The sequence below is a fragment of the Mastigoproctus giganteus genome, chromosome 4 (assembly GCF_048544385.1).
Source record: "Mastigoproctus giganteus isolate SK-2022 chromosome 4, ASM4854438v1, whole genome shotgun sequence".
NCBI lineage: Eukaryota > Metazoa > Arthropoda > Arachnida > Uropygi > Thelyphonidae > Mastigoproctus > Mastigoproctus giganteus.
In genome coordinates this window covers 25,183,400-25,201,550 of record NC_143578.1, presented here as the reverse complement: position 1 = coordinate 25,201,550, position 18,151 = coordinate 25,183,400, and the positions used below count along the sequence as shown (strand labels likewise).

Below are 18,151 nucleotides of genomic sequence, written 5' to 3'. Positions count from 1 at the left end.
ATGTTGTTGTGCACGTTGGCACCAATGACGTTAAGAGTAGATTTGCAGATTTACTTAACAAGTACAAGTCAATGTAGCCGACCAGGCTAGCCGGGTGGGTAAAGTACCTGCCTGGCAACCCAAAGGTCGCGGGTTCGATTCCCGCCTCGGGCTTGGATCAAAGTACTGCAAAAACCTTGGGAGGTGCATTATGGCCACAGAAGCCTATGCGCCAACAACTATCAAAAAAAAAAAAAAAAACAAATCAATGTTGCAAAAAAGTCGTGAGGCAGGGTTAAATTTGAAAGTGTCTGCAATTCTGCCCAGACACGATAGGAGGGAATACATGATGAGAGCCTTGTCAATCAATTCGGCCCTGGAGGGAATGTGCAAGGCTCAAGGGGTAGAATTTTTTTTCAGCGTGGTCTGTGCTTGTTAACAGAAGACACTGCTTCTACAGGGACGGGATACACTTAAATAGAAAGGGTGCAAGAATATTTGCTGATGCTATCGAGGCAGTGTTAGGTGGGTCGGAAAACTGCTAGCTTGGGGGGGATTCACAGACTAAAAGGTTAAAAGTAGCCACAGGCAGAGGTGAAGGTGATTCTTGCACAACTTCTATTAGAATAAGTAGTGACCTGGAGCAAGGGGTGCTGGGGGTTTCAGGGACTGATGGCTGTCATTGTGAAACAGTTCGGTATATGGGATGTGTTAGGGTAACTAATAATAAGGATAGGTACATGTATACCAATGCTAGAAGTATAGTAAATAAATTTGATGAATTTGAAGTGTTGGTCAAGACATCAAAGGTGGATATTGTTGGGATAGCAGAGAAGTGGTGTCACACAGATATCAGGAATGCAGAACTTGAATTTGGGGAGTACAATGTGTACAGAAAGGATAGACAGGATAGAAAGGGCGCCTCTGTAGCCAGGTGGTCAGGAGCAGCAGTGCGTAGTAAACGCTTCTTGATTAGACCGGGGTTCGAGCCCTTGACCACCAAATACGGAGTATGCGGAAAGGTCAGGGAATGACCACCGCATATCCCCGGAGTAATATGGCCTTACTTGCTAATGCTCCCAAAAAAAAAACAGGATAGAAAGGGAGGAGGTGTTATGCTGTTAATTAAGAAAAACATAAAATCAAAAGAAGTGCATCCAGTTGATATAGATGAACAGTGCACTGTTGAGTCAGTTTGGTGTGACATAAGCACTGTGAAAGCAAAAATAAGAGTAGGAGTGTGTTATAGGTGTAATGACTCGAATGAGTACAATGAACAATTGTACAGACAAAAAATAGTGGGGTAGTAAATCAGAATGTCTTATAATGGGGAATTTTAACTTTCCCGATATTGACTGGAACTTGTGGGTTAGTCACTCACACACTAGTAACACTTTTGTGGATTTATTGGATGATTGTTTTCTGCAGCAGCATGTTCGAGAGGCAACTAGAGAAGGTAATACTCTTGATCTGGTTATCAGCAGGGATCATTCGTGTATTACGAATTTGCAGATAAAGGAACCACTAGGTGGCAGTGATCACAGTGTACTGATGTCAGATTTACTTAAAGATATAATTACCATCAGGGATAAAGGAAAGGATTTTTGCTTCCATAAAGGCGAGTACAGTGGTCTCAGACAGTTTTTAAATTCTGTACAGTGGGATCAACTGACGATGTTACCAACAGTGAATTCTAAGTGGGAAGCATTCAAGGAATTAATCGTGGATGCTACTAAAAGTTTCATACCTATTAAGAAATATTGTTCAAGGTTTAGGCCTAAATGGTTATCAAATGAACTAATGAGACTCGTGACAGAGAAGAAAAATGCATGGGATGCATATAAATTATCAAGCGACTCAGAAGCCTATGGCAGATATAAGCTAGTCTGTAATCAGGTCACAAAGGAGGTTAGGCAGGCGAAGGCAGATTACGAGAAATCTTTGGCAAAAGATGCTAAGCAAGGATTTCTTTACTTATATAAACTCTAAAAGGAAGGGGATGAATCTGATTGGCCCACTTGATATCGATGGTTCGACTGTTGATGATCCTGCTCAGATAGCAAACAAACTGAATGAGTATTTTGCATCAACATTCACACATGAGGAGTTATTAAGGTTTGAAAATGGCAGAAGGTTATCAAATTGTAGCAGAGTGCTTAATGATTTTGTAATAACTGAGAGCAAAGTGGAGGAGAAATTGTTGAAGTTAAACATAAGAAAGGCACCTGGGGTGGATGGAATCTATCCAGTTATATTCAAGGAAGCAGCAAAGCAACTAAGCAAACCCTTAGCCGTAATTATGAGAGCATCCTTGGACTCAGGGGAGTTCCCCACAGACTAGAGATGTGCAAATGTATCCCCAATTCACAAAGGGGGATCGAAGGGTGACATGAGTAATTACAGACCAGTTAGTTTAACTTCTGTTCCGGGTAAAATAATGGAGTCACTCGTTAAAGATGCATTGCAGGATCATCTTGACAAGACTGCAGCAATAATTCAGACACAGCATGGGTTTGTTAAAGAAAAGCCTGGTCTGACAAATTTGATAGGATATTATGATGTGGTTACAAAGGAACTGGATGCAAAAAATAATTTTGATATCATATACAGTGGATTCCAGTTATTTGAGCCAGCGGTTAATCGGCGCAGCCGTTTATTTGGGGCAAATCTTAAAAAACAGAACCCAATCGAGAAAATAGCCAGGGTTTACTTCGCTTAATTGGGACAACATGCCGTTTAATCGGGGCAGGAGACTGCAGCACTGGAGATCACCCTATGATTGTCTCCGACCATACCACGTGGTTCGGTCCGATTTCTGGAGGTCACAACCATAAAATAATTAGCAGTCACCAGTTTATTGGGCTTTTCTGTTAGTGCAATCTATCATAAATGGATAGTAAACTCGATCTTACTGAATTTGCGATAATACCGACAGCTGGAATTCTGTGGGTTATTATGGTGAAATGTGTTTACACTTCCATGAAATCTTCAATCATATAAAAAAATTAATTTTCATAATCTTCTCTTCATTCTATTTTTAAAGATTCATAACTTGATACTCCATTCTCACTTGCGCGTATTGTGTTACTTGCAATTTGTGTGTGCCGTGTTCTTTGTTATTGATTGCTTATCTTTTTACTGTTTTAAATTTTAACCCCCACTCACAAATGTCAGTGAACAGAAATGTCAACTAGTTATTATGTGCATATTAATTATTCCAATTATCACGTATATTCTTCCGATTTTCAGGTATCATTTAATTGGTAAGGTAATAAAGGGTAAATTTGTGCTTAATATATCTTTACTTTTATAGCTTGTGGATAATATTCCTCCTATTTTCGCTAATTAGAATCGCTGTTTAATAGAACTAAAATTCAATTCACACACGTGATCACAACGATCGGCGCTTACTACACATCATATAGTGAACGGTACTTTACTTAGGCGACTCCATCGTAACGTGATTTGATTGTATAGTGAACCAATTGTAAAGCAGGGGTCCATTGTATTTTTAACTTTTTTTACGTGAAGCTTCGGATAATTGTTGCAGCCGCTTAATCGGGCCAAAATGCGCTAGTCCCGATGTGTCCCAATTAACCGGAATTGACTGTATTTGGATTTCAGGAAAGCTTTTGACACTGTTGCGCATAGAAGACTATTGTACAGATTGGAGCAGAATGGTATTAAGGGTAAGTTGCTACAATGGATAAAAGGATGGTTAAGTTGGAGAAGACAGAGAGTGGTAATTAATGGGTGCTGCTCTTCGTGGACTAATGTTATTAGTGGAGTCCCACAGGGTTCGGTGTTGGGTCCTCTGTTGTTTTGTATATTTATCAATGATATTGATGAAGGTATATCAGGCTTAGTGTCGAAGTTTGCAGATGATACAAAGGTTGGCAAGGTTGTTAATGACAGTAATAGCAGGGTGCTACTGCAACAGGATCTAGATAATTTGGGCAGATGGGCTAAGAAGTGGCAACTGAAGTTTAACCTTGACAAATGCAAAGTACTGCATATGGGTAGAAGTAACCCCAGAGAAACTTACCAACTGTGTGGTACTACACTTAAGGTGGTAGAAAATGAAAAAGACCTGGGAGTAATTGTGCAGTCAGATATGAAGTTTTCTGAGCAATGCAGACAGGCTACCAGGGCAGGTCATGGGGTTTCGTCAATGATATATAGGAATTTTGCTAGCAGGGAAAAGGAGGTGATTGTCCCTCTGTATAAAGCAATGGTCACGCCATGCCTTGAGTACTGCGTACAGGTCTGGAGGCCTCATTTTAGCAAGGATGTAGATATGCTTGAGCGTGTACAGAGAAGGGCAACAAGATTGGTGAGGGGAATGAAGGGATCCTCTTACCAAGAGAGTCTTAAGTTCTGCAAATTGCAGTGGCTGGAGACTAGGCACCTGCGCGGTCATCTGATTGAGGTGTATAAGGCCTTGAATGGGTTGAGCACGCTGAATTCTGATGGGATCCTTCCCCTTGTTCAGATTACAAACCTAAGGGGGCATAAATTCAAATTAAGAAAAGACAGATGTAAAATAGATGTGCGGAAATTTGCCTTTAACCAGCGGGTGGTTAATTGCTGGAACAAACTTCCATCTGTCGTTGTGGAAGTTGATAGGTTAAATAAATTTAAGGAGGAACTGGACAGGCATTTGGAGGGAATGGTGTGATTTTTTTTTTTTTTTTGACTGATTCTGCATAAGCTCATACACTTGCTTTCTTGCATCACATGCCACTACTACTTTCAAAGAGGTATGATTGTTAGTGTGTGTGTTTATCAGGTGTTACAGCAGAGAGGATGGGTGTGCTTGTTAAACATACATTGAATAATGTCATTCAAGTCTTTAACAGTTGGAAAAATGCCCAGAAAGCATCTGAAGAGATACAGCAATGGCTGAAAATGTAAAGGATGGGGCAAGGTGCTCAACATCTGGAATAGATTATCAAGTGTATTAATCATCAAATGATGAATGCTTAACTTCTGCATTCGATGCAGGAAGTCACCAGGCATTGGTACCTGCATCATGTGAAACCCCCACAAAGAATGTGCTGTGGGAGTAGAAGATCCTCATGTAAGCCACTGATCTTGACAATAACTGGAAAATACATCCTCTGTTAGTGTCAGTAACTTAAGGATTGATCCAGGAGGACTGGAGGCAACTAATATAATTCAGTGAGACCTTATTTTTTAGAACCAGTGGAAGAAATCACTTAAGGCATCATACAACAGGATGGTTCTTGATAATACAGGCTGCTGGAGGAGTTGTGGGTCATGTTTTCTTGGAAAATTTTTCCCCTGATTTCACTGGAGGACACTATGAATGCCAGGGCATGCCTGAAGATTATTGCGGGTCAGGTACATCATGCACTGTTGTGTGTTTACTCCCTGTGGATGGGAGCTACTTAAAGATGAGAGTGCAACCATCCACAGCACTAAATGTGTGAAAGAATGGTTTGAAGAACATGAGGAGGACTTCAAGCATTTGCCTTGGCCAACTCAATTCTGGATCCCAAACCTGTTGCACATCTGTGGATGAACTCAAACAGTATGTTCATCAGCAAAATCTTCCATCCACATCACTCCAAAAATTGAGGACAGTTTTGTTGGTCTGATATTCTTCATGGCACTTCAACACCTTGTTGACTCCATGCCATGTTATGTCAGAGCCCTGATTCAGGCCACTAGCAGTCCGAACACTTTTAGCTCATGATTCTAATAAAGTGGCTGGGCAGTGTAGATAACTAACTTGTAACTAGCCCTCACTGCTAATTTTTTGCAGACTGTGAAGTAAGCCAAACATACAAGAGTAACTGTTTCAAATGCTTGGTCTACTAGAACCCTTACATTTTACACAAACAGCTGGTCTCTGCACACTGGTTATGCCATACATAAGGCTTCTTCTAATTGGTGGTTCTTTATGAAACTTGTTTATTATGGCATATTTTTTATAAAAAACAACATAAAACAGTGATAAGTCACTAATTCCAATGTATATACATTTTTCAGTGTGTATCATGATATGTAAATCACACGATATACTAAACATAAATACGATAAAAAGAAACAAAAAAAAAACATAAATCAGAAAGAAGTATATGGCAGAGGTACAAATACAGTCTATTCCGGTTATTTGGGACATATCGGGACTAGTGCATTTTGGCCTGATTAAGCAGCTGCCCCAATTATCCGAGGTCTCACGTAAGAAGTTAAAAATACAATGTACCCCCCCCCCCCCCTTTACAATTGGTTCACTGTACAATCAAATCACATTACAACAAACTCAACATAGTAAAGTACCATTCACTATACGATGTGCAATAAGCGCCGGTCATTGTGATCACGTTTGTGAATTGAATTTTAATTCTATTAAACAGTGATTCTAATTAGCAAAAATAGGAGGAATATTATCCACAGGCTATAAAAGCAAAGATATATTAAGCACAAATTTACCCTTTATTACCTTACCAATTAAAAAATTAAATGATACACGAAAATCGGAAGAATATACGTGATAATCGGAATAATTAATATGTACTGTAATATGTACATACGAACTAGTTGACATTTGTGGGTGGGGATTAAAATTTAAAACAGTAAAAAGATAAGCAATCAATAACAAAGAACACGGCACACACAAATTGCAAGTAACACAGTACGTGCAAATGAGAATGGAGTAACGAGTTACAAAGCTTTAAAAATAGGAATAAAGAGAAGATCTGAAAATTAATTTTTTTATATGATTGAAGATTTCATGGAAGTGTAAACACATTTCACCATAAAAACCCACAGAATTCCAGCTGTCGGTATTATTGCAAATTCAGTAAGATCAAGTTTACTGTCCGTTTACGATAGATTTCACTAACAGGTGACTGCTAATTGTTTTTATTGTTTTATGGTTGTGACCTCCAGAATTTCGACCGAACCACGTGGTACCATCGGAGACAATCGTAGGGTAATCTCCAGTGCTGCTGTCCCAATTAAGCGAAGTAAACCCTGGCTATTTTCTCGATTGGTTTCTGCTTTTTAAGATTTGCCCCAAATAAGTGGCTGCTCCAATTAACCAGTGGCCGAAATAACCGGAATCCACTGTATATTCATATAATTTAAAATCATAATAAATAAATATAGATTGAGCATAAAATAACTTCCCATAGTCAAGTTATGACATTTTCAGTGCCAGGGGTGTTGCTGAGTGCCTTGATATGCAATCTGTTCAGTTAATAAGGCCAAAACTAGTATAATAACTAATCTTGATTAAAAATGTTAGTTTGTCAGGTTATTGACATTAAAGGTTCAGATAGGGCTGAAGCCATAGGATGAAGAAAGTAAGGTATAGTTGAAATATTTAAGTTTCTGTAAATAGCCAATGAATTCATGTGCTAATATTCAACATGCCATAAAATATTCTAAATTTCAAATCCAATATTGAATAAGATTAATTTAATTTAGAAAGAATAAAACCCTGATAGTCTAGTTTAATTTTTCCTTTTCCTATAATTTTTATCAACTGCATGGGTAAGAACAAAACTAATATTGCTACAAAAATGCTAAGAATGATGGAAATTAAATTTAATTCAAATAGCAGACCTGCCATTATTTTGATCTTATGTGACAAATTTGTTTATATGTTCATATCACAAATTTAAATAAATACACCAACTGTTTTGATTAAAATAGTTTAATACTGTAAAAATATTGGGTTGGCTCATCCGAAAACAGTAGCATGAATAGGGATAGGGGTGTTCGGCTCCACCCCATCTTGGAAGCTGTAGTCCTTGCAAGAGACAAGCGCTTCTCGTTTCCACATTCTCGAGCCACTTCCAGTTCTGGTGCATGTGAAAGTAATACTGAACACGTGCCTGGTCAGCCACGTGTGCCGTGAACCTGATACTAAAGGATGTGTTGCCCAAGTAGCATTGTTGTTGAGAAAGGAGGCGGACGCCCCTGAAAGCTACAATCATTGTTTTATCGCTTTTAATTTTCGTATTTTATTGTATTTTAACATTTTCGTAATATATTTTATTTTATTTTATTTTATTTTATAGTGAATCAGTTTTGTAAATATTATTTTACAGTATCCACTGTATCGCTTGGTACATTTTATCATTTTTATATTTTTACAGTATTAAACTATTTTAATCAAAATGGTTGGTAAATAAATACTATTTAAATTTGTGATATGAACTATTCTCCCAACCTTAGAGGCCTTTTTGAGGATATTGTTTATATGTATATTGAATAAATTTGAATAGTACTTTAATGTTAAATCATAGCTTTAACTAAGTATAAAGACATTCATGAGAATTTTTTGTACTTTTTTTTTTAAGTTTCAAGATGAATTTATTTCAAAATGCTTAAAACTGTTTAGTGCAATATAGCAAGTGGATAAATGTGCATAATAATTATAATATGAATTTAATTTTTCAATTTAATTATAATAAAAATTTTGCTATAACTTTAAGTGAATACAATCATATGTTTATATACATTTAAAAGGAGTTTTAGCTTATGAAACATGTTTCAATGCAGTGATGTTTGTGAAACAATATCTCAATGCAAAAATTTCTCTCATATGAGAGAAATTGTTTCTCAATGAGAGAAATTCAGTTGTCTATGTACAACAAAGCTTGCTGAGAACAAATTAAATAGAATAAAAAAAGATGATCCTGCCAGAGCCCTATCTTGTAAGGAACCATAAGACACCAATGTCAGAAAAAAAGCCAGTGGACAATTTTAGTAATCTCCAAACCCACCAAAGGTAGGTTTGAAAGGGCCATTACCCTGTGCTATAAAAATTGCAATCACATGAAGTACTTGACAAAATCACATGAAGTACCTGCCAAGTTGAGACTGAAGAAAACAAAAAAAAAAAAAAAAAAAAAAAACCCATTGAGCACGATAGGAGCTGTTTATTTTGACAATATTATTCATATTGATAAAGTAAACAGCTCTTTTCTGTCCATAAATGGCCTCCTATTTATGAATGAAGGAAAAATGAAATAGAATAATAACCTGTAATAAAAATGTTTTAAAACCCGAATATTATTCACCAGCTAGTTATAAAATTGGAACAGAAAATAATTCTTTCAAAAACACTAGCTGCCAAGGAGACAAGTCCATCTCAGCAAACTTTGTTATACTTTCATGTATGTGTGTGTGCTTTTTAAATTTCTTTAATACTCAATGCACTATAGTCAAAAATGGGTATATTCAAAATCCCTGTGTATTGTGCCTTTTCCATGCATATTTTATAAGCATTTATCCTTGACATTTTATAATGAAAAATTCTGAACTACATACTTCTACACTGCAATAACTAGCCTTGTGTTTTATTGTTACATTGCCATTTTACTTACTGTGCAGGCACAAATAGATACTTCCGAACCTGTGCTAACAGGATGGGAATTACAACATCCTTTGTCGACACAACAAATCCACGCAATGTAGATGAGGCTATTCAGCTATCGACAAAGGTAAATTGTATATGTATTTTTTGTAATTTATTATTTGCAACTTCTGACCTTTAGAAAACTTTATTTTATATCTCTCTCCCTCTCTCTTTACAAAAACATATGTCTAGAAAAGTATGTTTTGGATATAAAAATTATAATCAAGAATAATGTCTCCTCTCTGAAAATTAACAGGTTAAGCATTGTACTTTTGAAGTGATGTTTATGTTATGTATTTATGGTTACCATATTTGACATCATAATCCTAAGATCAAGAAACTCAAAAATTTGGACAAACCTTCCAGACTGCATACAGTGAGATTCTTGCCCTTGGTTTTATATATATATAGGGTGTCTCAAAAATACATGGCATAACTTCAGGAATGAGTTCCTCATATGTAGACAATAAAAATATTTTATATCAACATATGATATGCTTGGTTCCCAAGTTATTAACCGGAATGTCTTATCTCCCGCAGGTGATTTCCTGCACGCTTCATGCACAATGGCGCTTCTTCACATTTCAGTCACCTAGCTCGCAATTACCTGAATCTAAGGTTTCCTGGTCGGTGGACCAACTGCCTGGCCTCCACGCTCACTGATTTAAACCCACTAGATTTCTTCTTGTGGGGCCATTTAAAGTCATTGGTGTATTCGACTCCGGTAGCTGATGTGGAAACTCCGCAATCGAATTGTGGCAGGTTCTGAGACAATACAAAACATGCCAGGAATTTGGCATTGTCTTTGCGAGTCCATGAAATGTCGATGTGAGGCCTGTATTCAGGCAAAAAGGTGGACATTTTGAACAATTACTATAAGGTGATGTGAACAGTTAAGTGTCATAGACAGACCTTCAAAACTTGGAAACCAAGCATTTCCGGAACTATGTTGATATAAAATATTTTTATTGCCTACATATGAGGGAACTCATTTCTGAAGTTATGCCGTGTATTTTTGAGACACCCTGTGTATATATATATATATATATTTTTTTTTTTTTCTAGATATGATAGATTATGGTAGAGTAAAAATTTATCGGATTGGCAATAAGGTAGCAGGTTGAGTGAGATTAGGTGCAGTCTGCGAAAGACCTGTGCATCAAAAACGCCCAAATAATCTCTATATTAAAATTTACAAATAATTCTTCGCCTAATACAGATATATATACAGGGTGTCTCAAAAATATTGGTACAAACATTTAGGGGAGGTGGGTAACATCTAAAGGAATGTGAATCGCATAGGAACCCATAACCGGAAACGTCATGGGAAAGTAGCAGCAGAGACACAAGAAGCAGAAATAACACAAGACAGTAATTAGTGGCAAACATTTGTTTGACATAATATTAACAATGGAGTATGAGATGGATGCATTTCATGATGTTACAACAGATGCTTGAAGGTTCCACCATGAGACGCGATGCATGCGTGACACCGACACAGCATGGATTGGCGGACACGGTCGAACACACCTGGAGTTTCTTTGACAGTAGCAGCAGCGCAGATGAGTCTCGACACTAGATCCATTTCCGTCTCCACAGGCGATTCATACACGATGGATTTGAGGGTCCCCCACAGAAAGAAATCAAGGCTCGATAAATCAGGTGAGCGTGGGGGCTAGGCAACGGGTCCACCACGGCCAATCCATCGACGCCCAAAACACCTGTTCAAATGGTCACGAACACACCTTCCATAATGGGCAGGCGCCCCACATGTTGAAACCAAATGTTGCATCTCAGATTTGCTGAAACATCGTCAAGTAACCCTGGTAGAACTTGTTCAAGAAAGATCTGATATTTAGCGGAGTTCGTGCGGGATGGTAACAGGTATGGGCTGACTAAGCAGTCACCGACCATACCATCCCACACATTTATTGCAAAGCGATGTTGTGCCGAGGGCGCACACTGTGTGGGCCCTCTGCTAATCCATACACTAGGTGTATGTCTGTCAGCTCACAGTTTGTATATCGATGCATCCTCTTCGTGCCGCGACTACTGCTTGAATGAATAAACCAGAAATTTTCCCTCTAATCGCAAACTGATGAACAGCGCCATGTACCGACTTACGGTGACGTTTCTGGTTATGGGTTCCTATGCGATTCACATTCCTTTAGATGTTACCTACCTCCCCTAAAAGTTTGTACCAATATTTTTGAGACACCCTGTATATTTGAATAATGGCTTTAAAAGTTAGAATGAAATGAAATAAAAAATAAATAAATATAAAGCTATCATTAGAGGCAGCAAAATGCACATCCTCCACATGATGCTTAGTACATAATTAATATAAAAATAAAAATCAAATTAATACATACACCAGTAGCATGGCAAAACTGTAGAATGAAAAATTAACATAAAAATTAAATCAACAGGGAAGGGAAAAGTAAAGGTAACAAGACAATCTGTAGCCGAAAGTCTTGAAATAATTTAAAGTTCAATCTAATGATAGCTTTATATTTATTTATTTTTTATTTCATTTCATTCTAACTTTTAAAGCCATTATTCAAATATAAATCAGGTGGTAGTATTGGGTTTGACATGCTAAAGCTGCGCCTATACCGCCAGCTATATTTTATTTCTTTTTTCTGTCTATATAAGCTGGTTAAGCTTACATTATGTCAGGTGTGGCTCTGCTCTGGAGTGCTGGTCTGTTCTATAGTTTATTTCTCGCTGCATAAGGACCACCGCTATGCAAATCCTCTGCAATTGTGGGTCGATCGGGGGATGGAGGGGGTGGTTCGGTCCTTCAATCGGTTCATCTTTGCGACAATTTGTCTAGCGATTGAAATGCAGCAGTTCCATGTCCGTTATTAGCCTCGTTGTCCTCCGTCGATATGGAGCATAATGGTCAGTCTATTATTTTGTTACTTTGTTTTATTTTAGTAGTTCTTTTTAGTCCCATTTTGGTCACGTCTCTCGGAACTGGTACCTTACAATGGGGGGGGGGTGCTAAATTATTACATAATTGACTTTATTTTAAATTTAAAATGGATTTATTATTAATTGGGTTTAATTGAACTTCTAAATTATTTCAAGACTTTTGGCTACAGATTCAGTCTTGTTACCTTTACTTTTCCCTTCCCTGTTGGTTTAATTTTTATGTTAATTTTTCGCTCTACAGTTTTTCCATGCTACTGGTGTATGTATTAATTTGATTTTTATTTCTATATTAATTATCGATTTTATATATATATATATATACACAAGATATTTATTTTTATTTCAAACTATAAAGCTTAAGTCTTTACACAACGAATTACCAGGAACCCTGCTAAAGGACAGGGATTTACACTCACTCCCGGTAATTTTCCGAAGTAGTTTGCTGTCTTTACCTCTACTTTCATCTTTATGCTATCTAGCTCTTTTATCTTATGCCTCAAAATCTATTAGAGTAATTCAAGGGAGATTGAGATACTATTGCTATACTTGTTGCCTATTTCTTTCGCCTAATTTTTTGGGCCTATGCCCTCACTATTCTTGCCTCCTGTCCATTTTGCTATGGAAACAGAAATACTTGTGTAAATATTCCATTAATGTTTAAGAGTTTGGCTATCTGTAGGGCTAGCAGTTATATTTTGCAGTCTGGCTTTCTAATTTTTTATAATGAGTTTCATATTTATTTTGGTTACATTAGCTCATTTAGCTACTTAAATTTAATCTTAAAGCTATTATGTATACTATATTTAGTATATATGAATATGGTGAGGCTGGCATGTAACTAGCAGAAACAGATAGCTCATGTTGTTATTGATGGCATATATTGAGAGGCGCTATCCCCGTTTGACATGCCTTTTGATGTAAGCCTTATTCAGTAATGACATTATGGTAATATTGATTGTTTATTTTGTTAATATTGGAATTAGTGTGGCTTAGCTATATATTGAGACAGTTAGGGCCCTTTGTAGGTTATGGTTACACCTTTTTCTTAAGCTTTATAGTTTGAAATAAAAATAAATATCTCGTATTTTTGTAAGCTTATGTAATGTTCAATCATTTCTGATGGCATTAAGCTGTCCTGTCCTGTCCTGAATATATCAGTTGTTTAAATGATCTAAATTATTTGGATATTAGTATTAATTCTGCTTTTATATATATAAAGTATGAGTCATATGGTGCAAGGATGTCCCAAGCTTTGCTGCCAGCCAAAAGGTGCCTCCATAGCCAGGTGGGAAGGAGCAGCAGTGCATAGCACACGCTTCTTGAGTAGACCGGGGTTCGAGCCAGTCACCACCAAATACGGAGGATGCAGAAAGGTTAGGGAATGACCACTGCATATTCCCGGAGCAATATGGTCTTAGTTGCTAATGCTCCTTAAAAAAAAAAAAAAAAAAAAACCAAACCAAATAACAATAAATAAGCCCCAGCCAAAAAAAAATAATTATTAAAATAAATTAAATATATAATAAACTATCATATAGTTAATTATGAATTAAATAAATAAACTATCACTGATAGTTTATTTAATTTATTTCTTCTTCATGTAGGTACCTATTCACCTGAATTTCCTAACCTGTCAGTCTCAGTTAACCATGGAGGTGACTTATTCTAGTAAATAACAACTTGCTAAAAGAAATTCCTACAATTCATCTAAACCTTTTTCCCTGTAATTTGAATTAAGGGATAGCAAAAATTGCTATCCTTCTCAAAGCCGTATAGACCTCAATCAGGTCCCCGCTATGGTACCCGATTGCCCAGATTTGTAGTTCACATATTTGACATCTTTCCTTATTACAAGTGCCCTTTTGCCAATCTCACTAAGCCAGTTGCTCATCTTTGTACTTTTTCAAGAAGCTCAATATCTTTCTTTAGGTGCAATCTCCATACTTGGACAGAGTAGTATTCCAAGTGTGGTCTTACAATTGCCTTATACAGTAGGATTATGACCTTATCTCTACAAGCAAATGTTCAATAAATTGATAGGACACCATGGGCCCTCCTTGCCACCTGTCTGTGTATAGAGAACTTCATGTCCACTTGTATTGTAATCCTCAAATCCCTTTCTTTCTCTATTGTTCTTAATTCATCTCACTAAGTGTATAATTGTATTTATAAATAATATTGATGATGGTATATCAAGCTTAATGTCCAAATTTGCAGCATATGAAGGTTGGCAGGGTTGTTAAGGACACTAATGACAGTGTGCTGCTGCAACAGGATCTAGAAAAGTTGAGCAAATGGGCTGAGAGGTAGCAAATGAAGTTTAACATTGACAAATGTAAAGTACTATATATGGGAAGCAATAACCCCAGAGTAACGTATCAACTCTGTTGTACTACACTGACAGTGGTAGAGAATGAAAAGGACCTGGGGGTAATTGTGCAGGCAGATATGAAGTTTTCTGAGCAGTGCAGACAGTCTGCAAGAGTAGCTCATGGTGTCTTGTCAATAATATACAGGAATTTTTCTAGCAGGGATAAGGAGGTGATTATCCCTTTGTATAAGGCAATGGTCAGGCCACACCTTGAGTACTGTATACAGGTCTGGAGTCCTCATTTTAAGAAGGATATAGAGCTGTTGGAACAAGTGCAGAGAAGGGCAACAAGATTAGTGAATGAAACAAAGGGTTGCTCTTACGAAGAAAGCCTTACGTTTTGCAAATTACAGTTTCTGGAGACTAGGCACCTGCGAGGTGATCTGATTGAGGTGTATAAAGCCTTGAATGGTTTGAGCATGCTCACTGCTGATGGGATTCTTCCTCTTGCTCAGAATAATCACCTGAGAGGGCATAAATTCAAATTGAGGAAAAACAGATGTAGGATAGATGTGTAGAAGTTGATAGCCTAAATAAATTTAAGGCTGAGCTGGACAGGTATTTGGAATGAATAGAGGGGTGAAATGGGAGCAGGTTTTTTTTTTTGGCTGATGCTGCTTCTTGCATCATATGCCTATGCTAATTTATTTTGAGGTTACTGTTCCCCAAGTGTAAGACCTTTCAAAATGCAAAGTTTTACACATTTTGCAATATATTAGATCGTCAGTCTAGGAAATCAGTATTTACTATTTATGAACTTGTAGTTAATATTAAGTGAGGTTAGCAAACATTATGAAAAAGTGCACCAAAAAGTAGAGAGTGGCAGCAAGTGAACTTTTATACTTTCTTAGACTAAGTTCAGATTTCATGACATTACATTTTGCATTTTAGTTTCCTCAGTAATACAAATTACTTGTTTAATACACTGGTGCTTATACTATATCATTTTATTTTTTATTCTTTTATAGATGGTATGGTTGGAAACTCCAACAAATCCAACTATGAAACTTTCAGATATTAAGGCCATTTCAGCAATTGTCAGAAAGCATTCCAGAATCATTCTAGTTGTTGATAATACCTTTATGTCATCTTATTTTCAGGTAATAATGTACCAAAATTATATTGCTGTTATTTACACTACTATTACTACCACATACCCATTCAACAAATTAGTTCTTAAGTGATTTTGAAAATATTTGTAGCAGACAGTAAAAAAAAATTTCTTTTAACAGCAACCACTGGCCTTAGGAGCACATGTTGTGATGCATTCCTTAACTAAATACATGAATGGTAAGATGTTCATTTCAAATTATGTTTTGTAAATCCATTTTTATCATCTTCATTCAGAATTGAAACAGAAGTCAATATGCTACGATATCCAAATGACATTTTCTTTTAGAAAATTTGTCTTAAACCATCAACCACATCATAAAACTAGTATTCACTATAGATGTTTATATGTATGTGGGTTTGATAGCAGAGAACACACTGCTATTTGTACAATGCCTTCATTATATTATGCAAATATAATGAACATTTTATGCCTTCATTATATTATGCAAATATCTTTATGGTTTAAACCAGCTTGGGTTTTTGATTCTTGAAAATTTTTCTCTAGAAAAATGATTGCTGTCAAAACTCATCACCAGTGTAAGGTTTAACATTTATTTTACAAGACAAATTGATAATTTTTTTAAGAATATTTAAGAAGAAAAACTTTAATAAATTAAGGGTACAAAAGTAGTTTTCTACAAACCACCAAACATTGTTCAGCTAAAAGTTATTTAAGAGCATATTTGGGGTTAAGCAGGTTATCTGATAGAAGTCACATCACAAGTACAAAACTTTAAAAAGGAGAGTGGGTTTTTTTAGCTTTGCACCTACTAAGTTGAGCAAGTTGAATGCTGTTGGGATTCTTCCTCTTGCTTAGACTAAAAACCTGAGGGGTCACAGTTTCAAATTGAGGAAAGATAGTTGTAGAATAGATGTGCAGAAATTGCCTTTAGCCAGGGTAGTTGATTGGTGGAACAGGCTTCCATTTTTTGTTGTGGAAGCTAATAGCCTAAATAAATTTAAGGCTGAGCTGTACAGGCATTTGGAACAAATGGAGGGGTGAAATGGGAAGTTTTTTTTTTTGCTGATGCTGCATAGGCTTACTTTCTTGCATCGTATGCCTCTATTAATGTTAAGCTTAGCTTAGTAGGTCAGTCAGTTATATTTTTTTGTAAGTCTGAACCATGCACTCCAGTCCAGAAGAAGAATGTAAGATGGCCTTTGAAACTTTAGCTTCACTTCACTTAACCTTAATTACTTAAGGTTGGCAATGTTAAAAAAAAAAAATGTCATTTAATTATACATTATATTAAAATATTAAATTGAAAGTATAAAAAGGGGGGCTTCTCTACCTAAAACTAATTAATGTTTCAGACTAGAGCATTCTGACAAATTATATCACTTTTCAAAAGACTAAAAAAATAGCAGCTTTATGTGATAATCTTGTTCTTAGTTTTGTACAAAAGTATTAAATGGAAATGTTTTTCTTTCATTTTGAGTTGAAATCAATATTATAGTTGACAATACACTCAAAAGAAACTTTAATTTATTTTAATTATATTGCCTTTTTCATAAATACTATTTAAATCCTACCAAAGAGATAAATTTTACGTCATAAAATTAAATAAAATTTTCATCTCCTTTTTTCTAACTAAGGCTTTTTTTTTTCATGTAAAATTTGTTGGAAGTGGAATTTCTCCTTGTGACTTTAACATCTTTTGACCTCTTTTTCCATATACATGAAATAAAATCTTTCTTATTTTAAAACAGGGCATTCTGATGTAGTAATGGGAGCAATAGCCACAAATTCAAAGGATGTATGTGAAGAATTAAAGTATCTTCAGAACTGTAAGCGTAACTGGAATTTTATAAAATAAAAGTTTATAAGGTAAAAAAATAAGCTATAGTAACTTGATTAGTTGCTCAGGATTTTTGGTGAAACCGTTTTAATTCTCATATAATATTTCAGCAACATTGATTTCATTACAGTTTCAAATAACTATGTTAGACCTCTTTTCTAACCCTATAAGTAAAGATTTTTCTGAACTGTGCTGTACAAGAAATAAAAAATAAAAAAAAAATCAGAACAAAAGATCTTTATTTAATGTGGAAATTCAACAGATGTCAATATAAAGTAACACCCCCATCCCCTCTAATAGCAGAGAAAACTGTTATTAATGTCTTAGCATTGAGTCAGAAAGGTGCTTTATATTCTCTTGAGGAATATTCTTCTGTCTTTTTTCATAACAAGACTACACATACCATCTGTATGTGGGAAACCTTAAACCACTTCTGATGGAAAATACTGAAATTCTCTCTCTCTCTCTCTCCCTCCCTCCCTCCCTCGTGAAAGTCATAATAAGGATAACCACCATGGTTATGGCTGGTTTAAGTAAAAAGCTCTAAGTTTCATA

General features: G+C 36.1%; 1 protein-coding gene across 1 annotated transcript in view; it reads left to right on the top strand.

The window, feature by feature from the left end:
• LOC150086480 (cystathionine gamma-lyase-like) overlaps positions 1-18,151 on the top strand; it is a 73,064-nt gene that overhangs the window by 21,192 nt on the left and 33,721 nt on the right. Inside the window, exons 4-7 of the mRNA XM_090371418.1 lie at positions 9,352-9,461; positions 15,653-15,784; positions 15,917-15,974; positions 17,508-17,585. Coding sequence (XP_090227544.1) covers positions 9,352-9,461; positions 15,653-15,784; positions 15,917-15,974; positions 17,508-17,585 — 378 coding nt within the window. The remainder of the gene's footprint in view (positions 1-9,351; positions 9,462-15,652; positions 15,785-15,916; positions 15,975-17,507; positions 17,586-18,151) is intronic.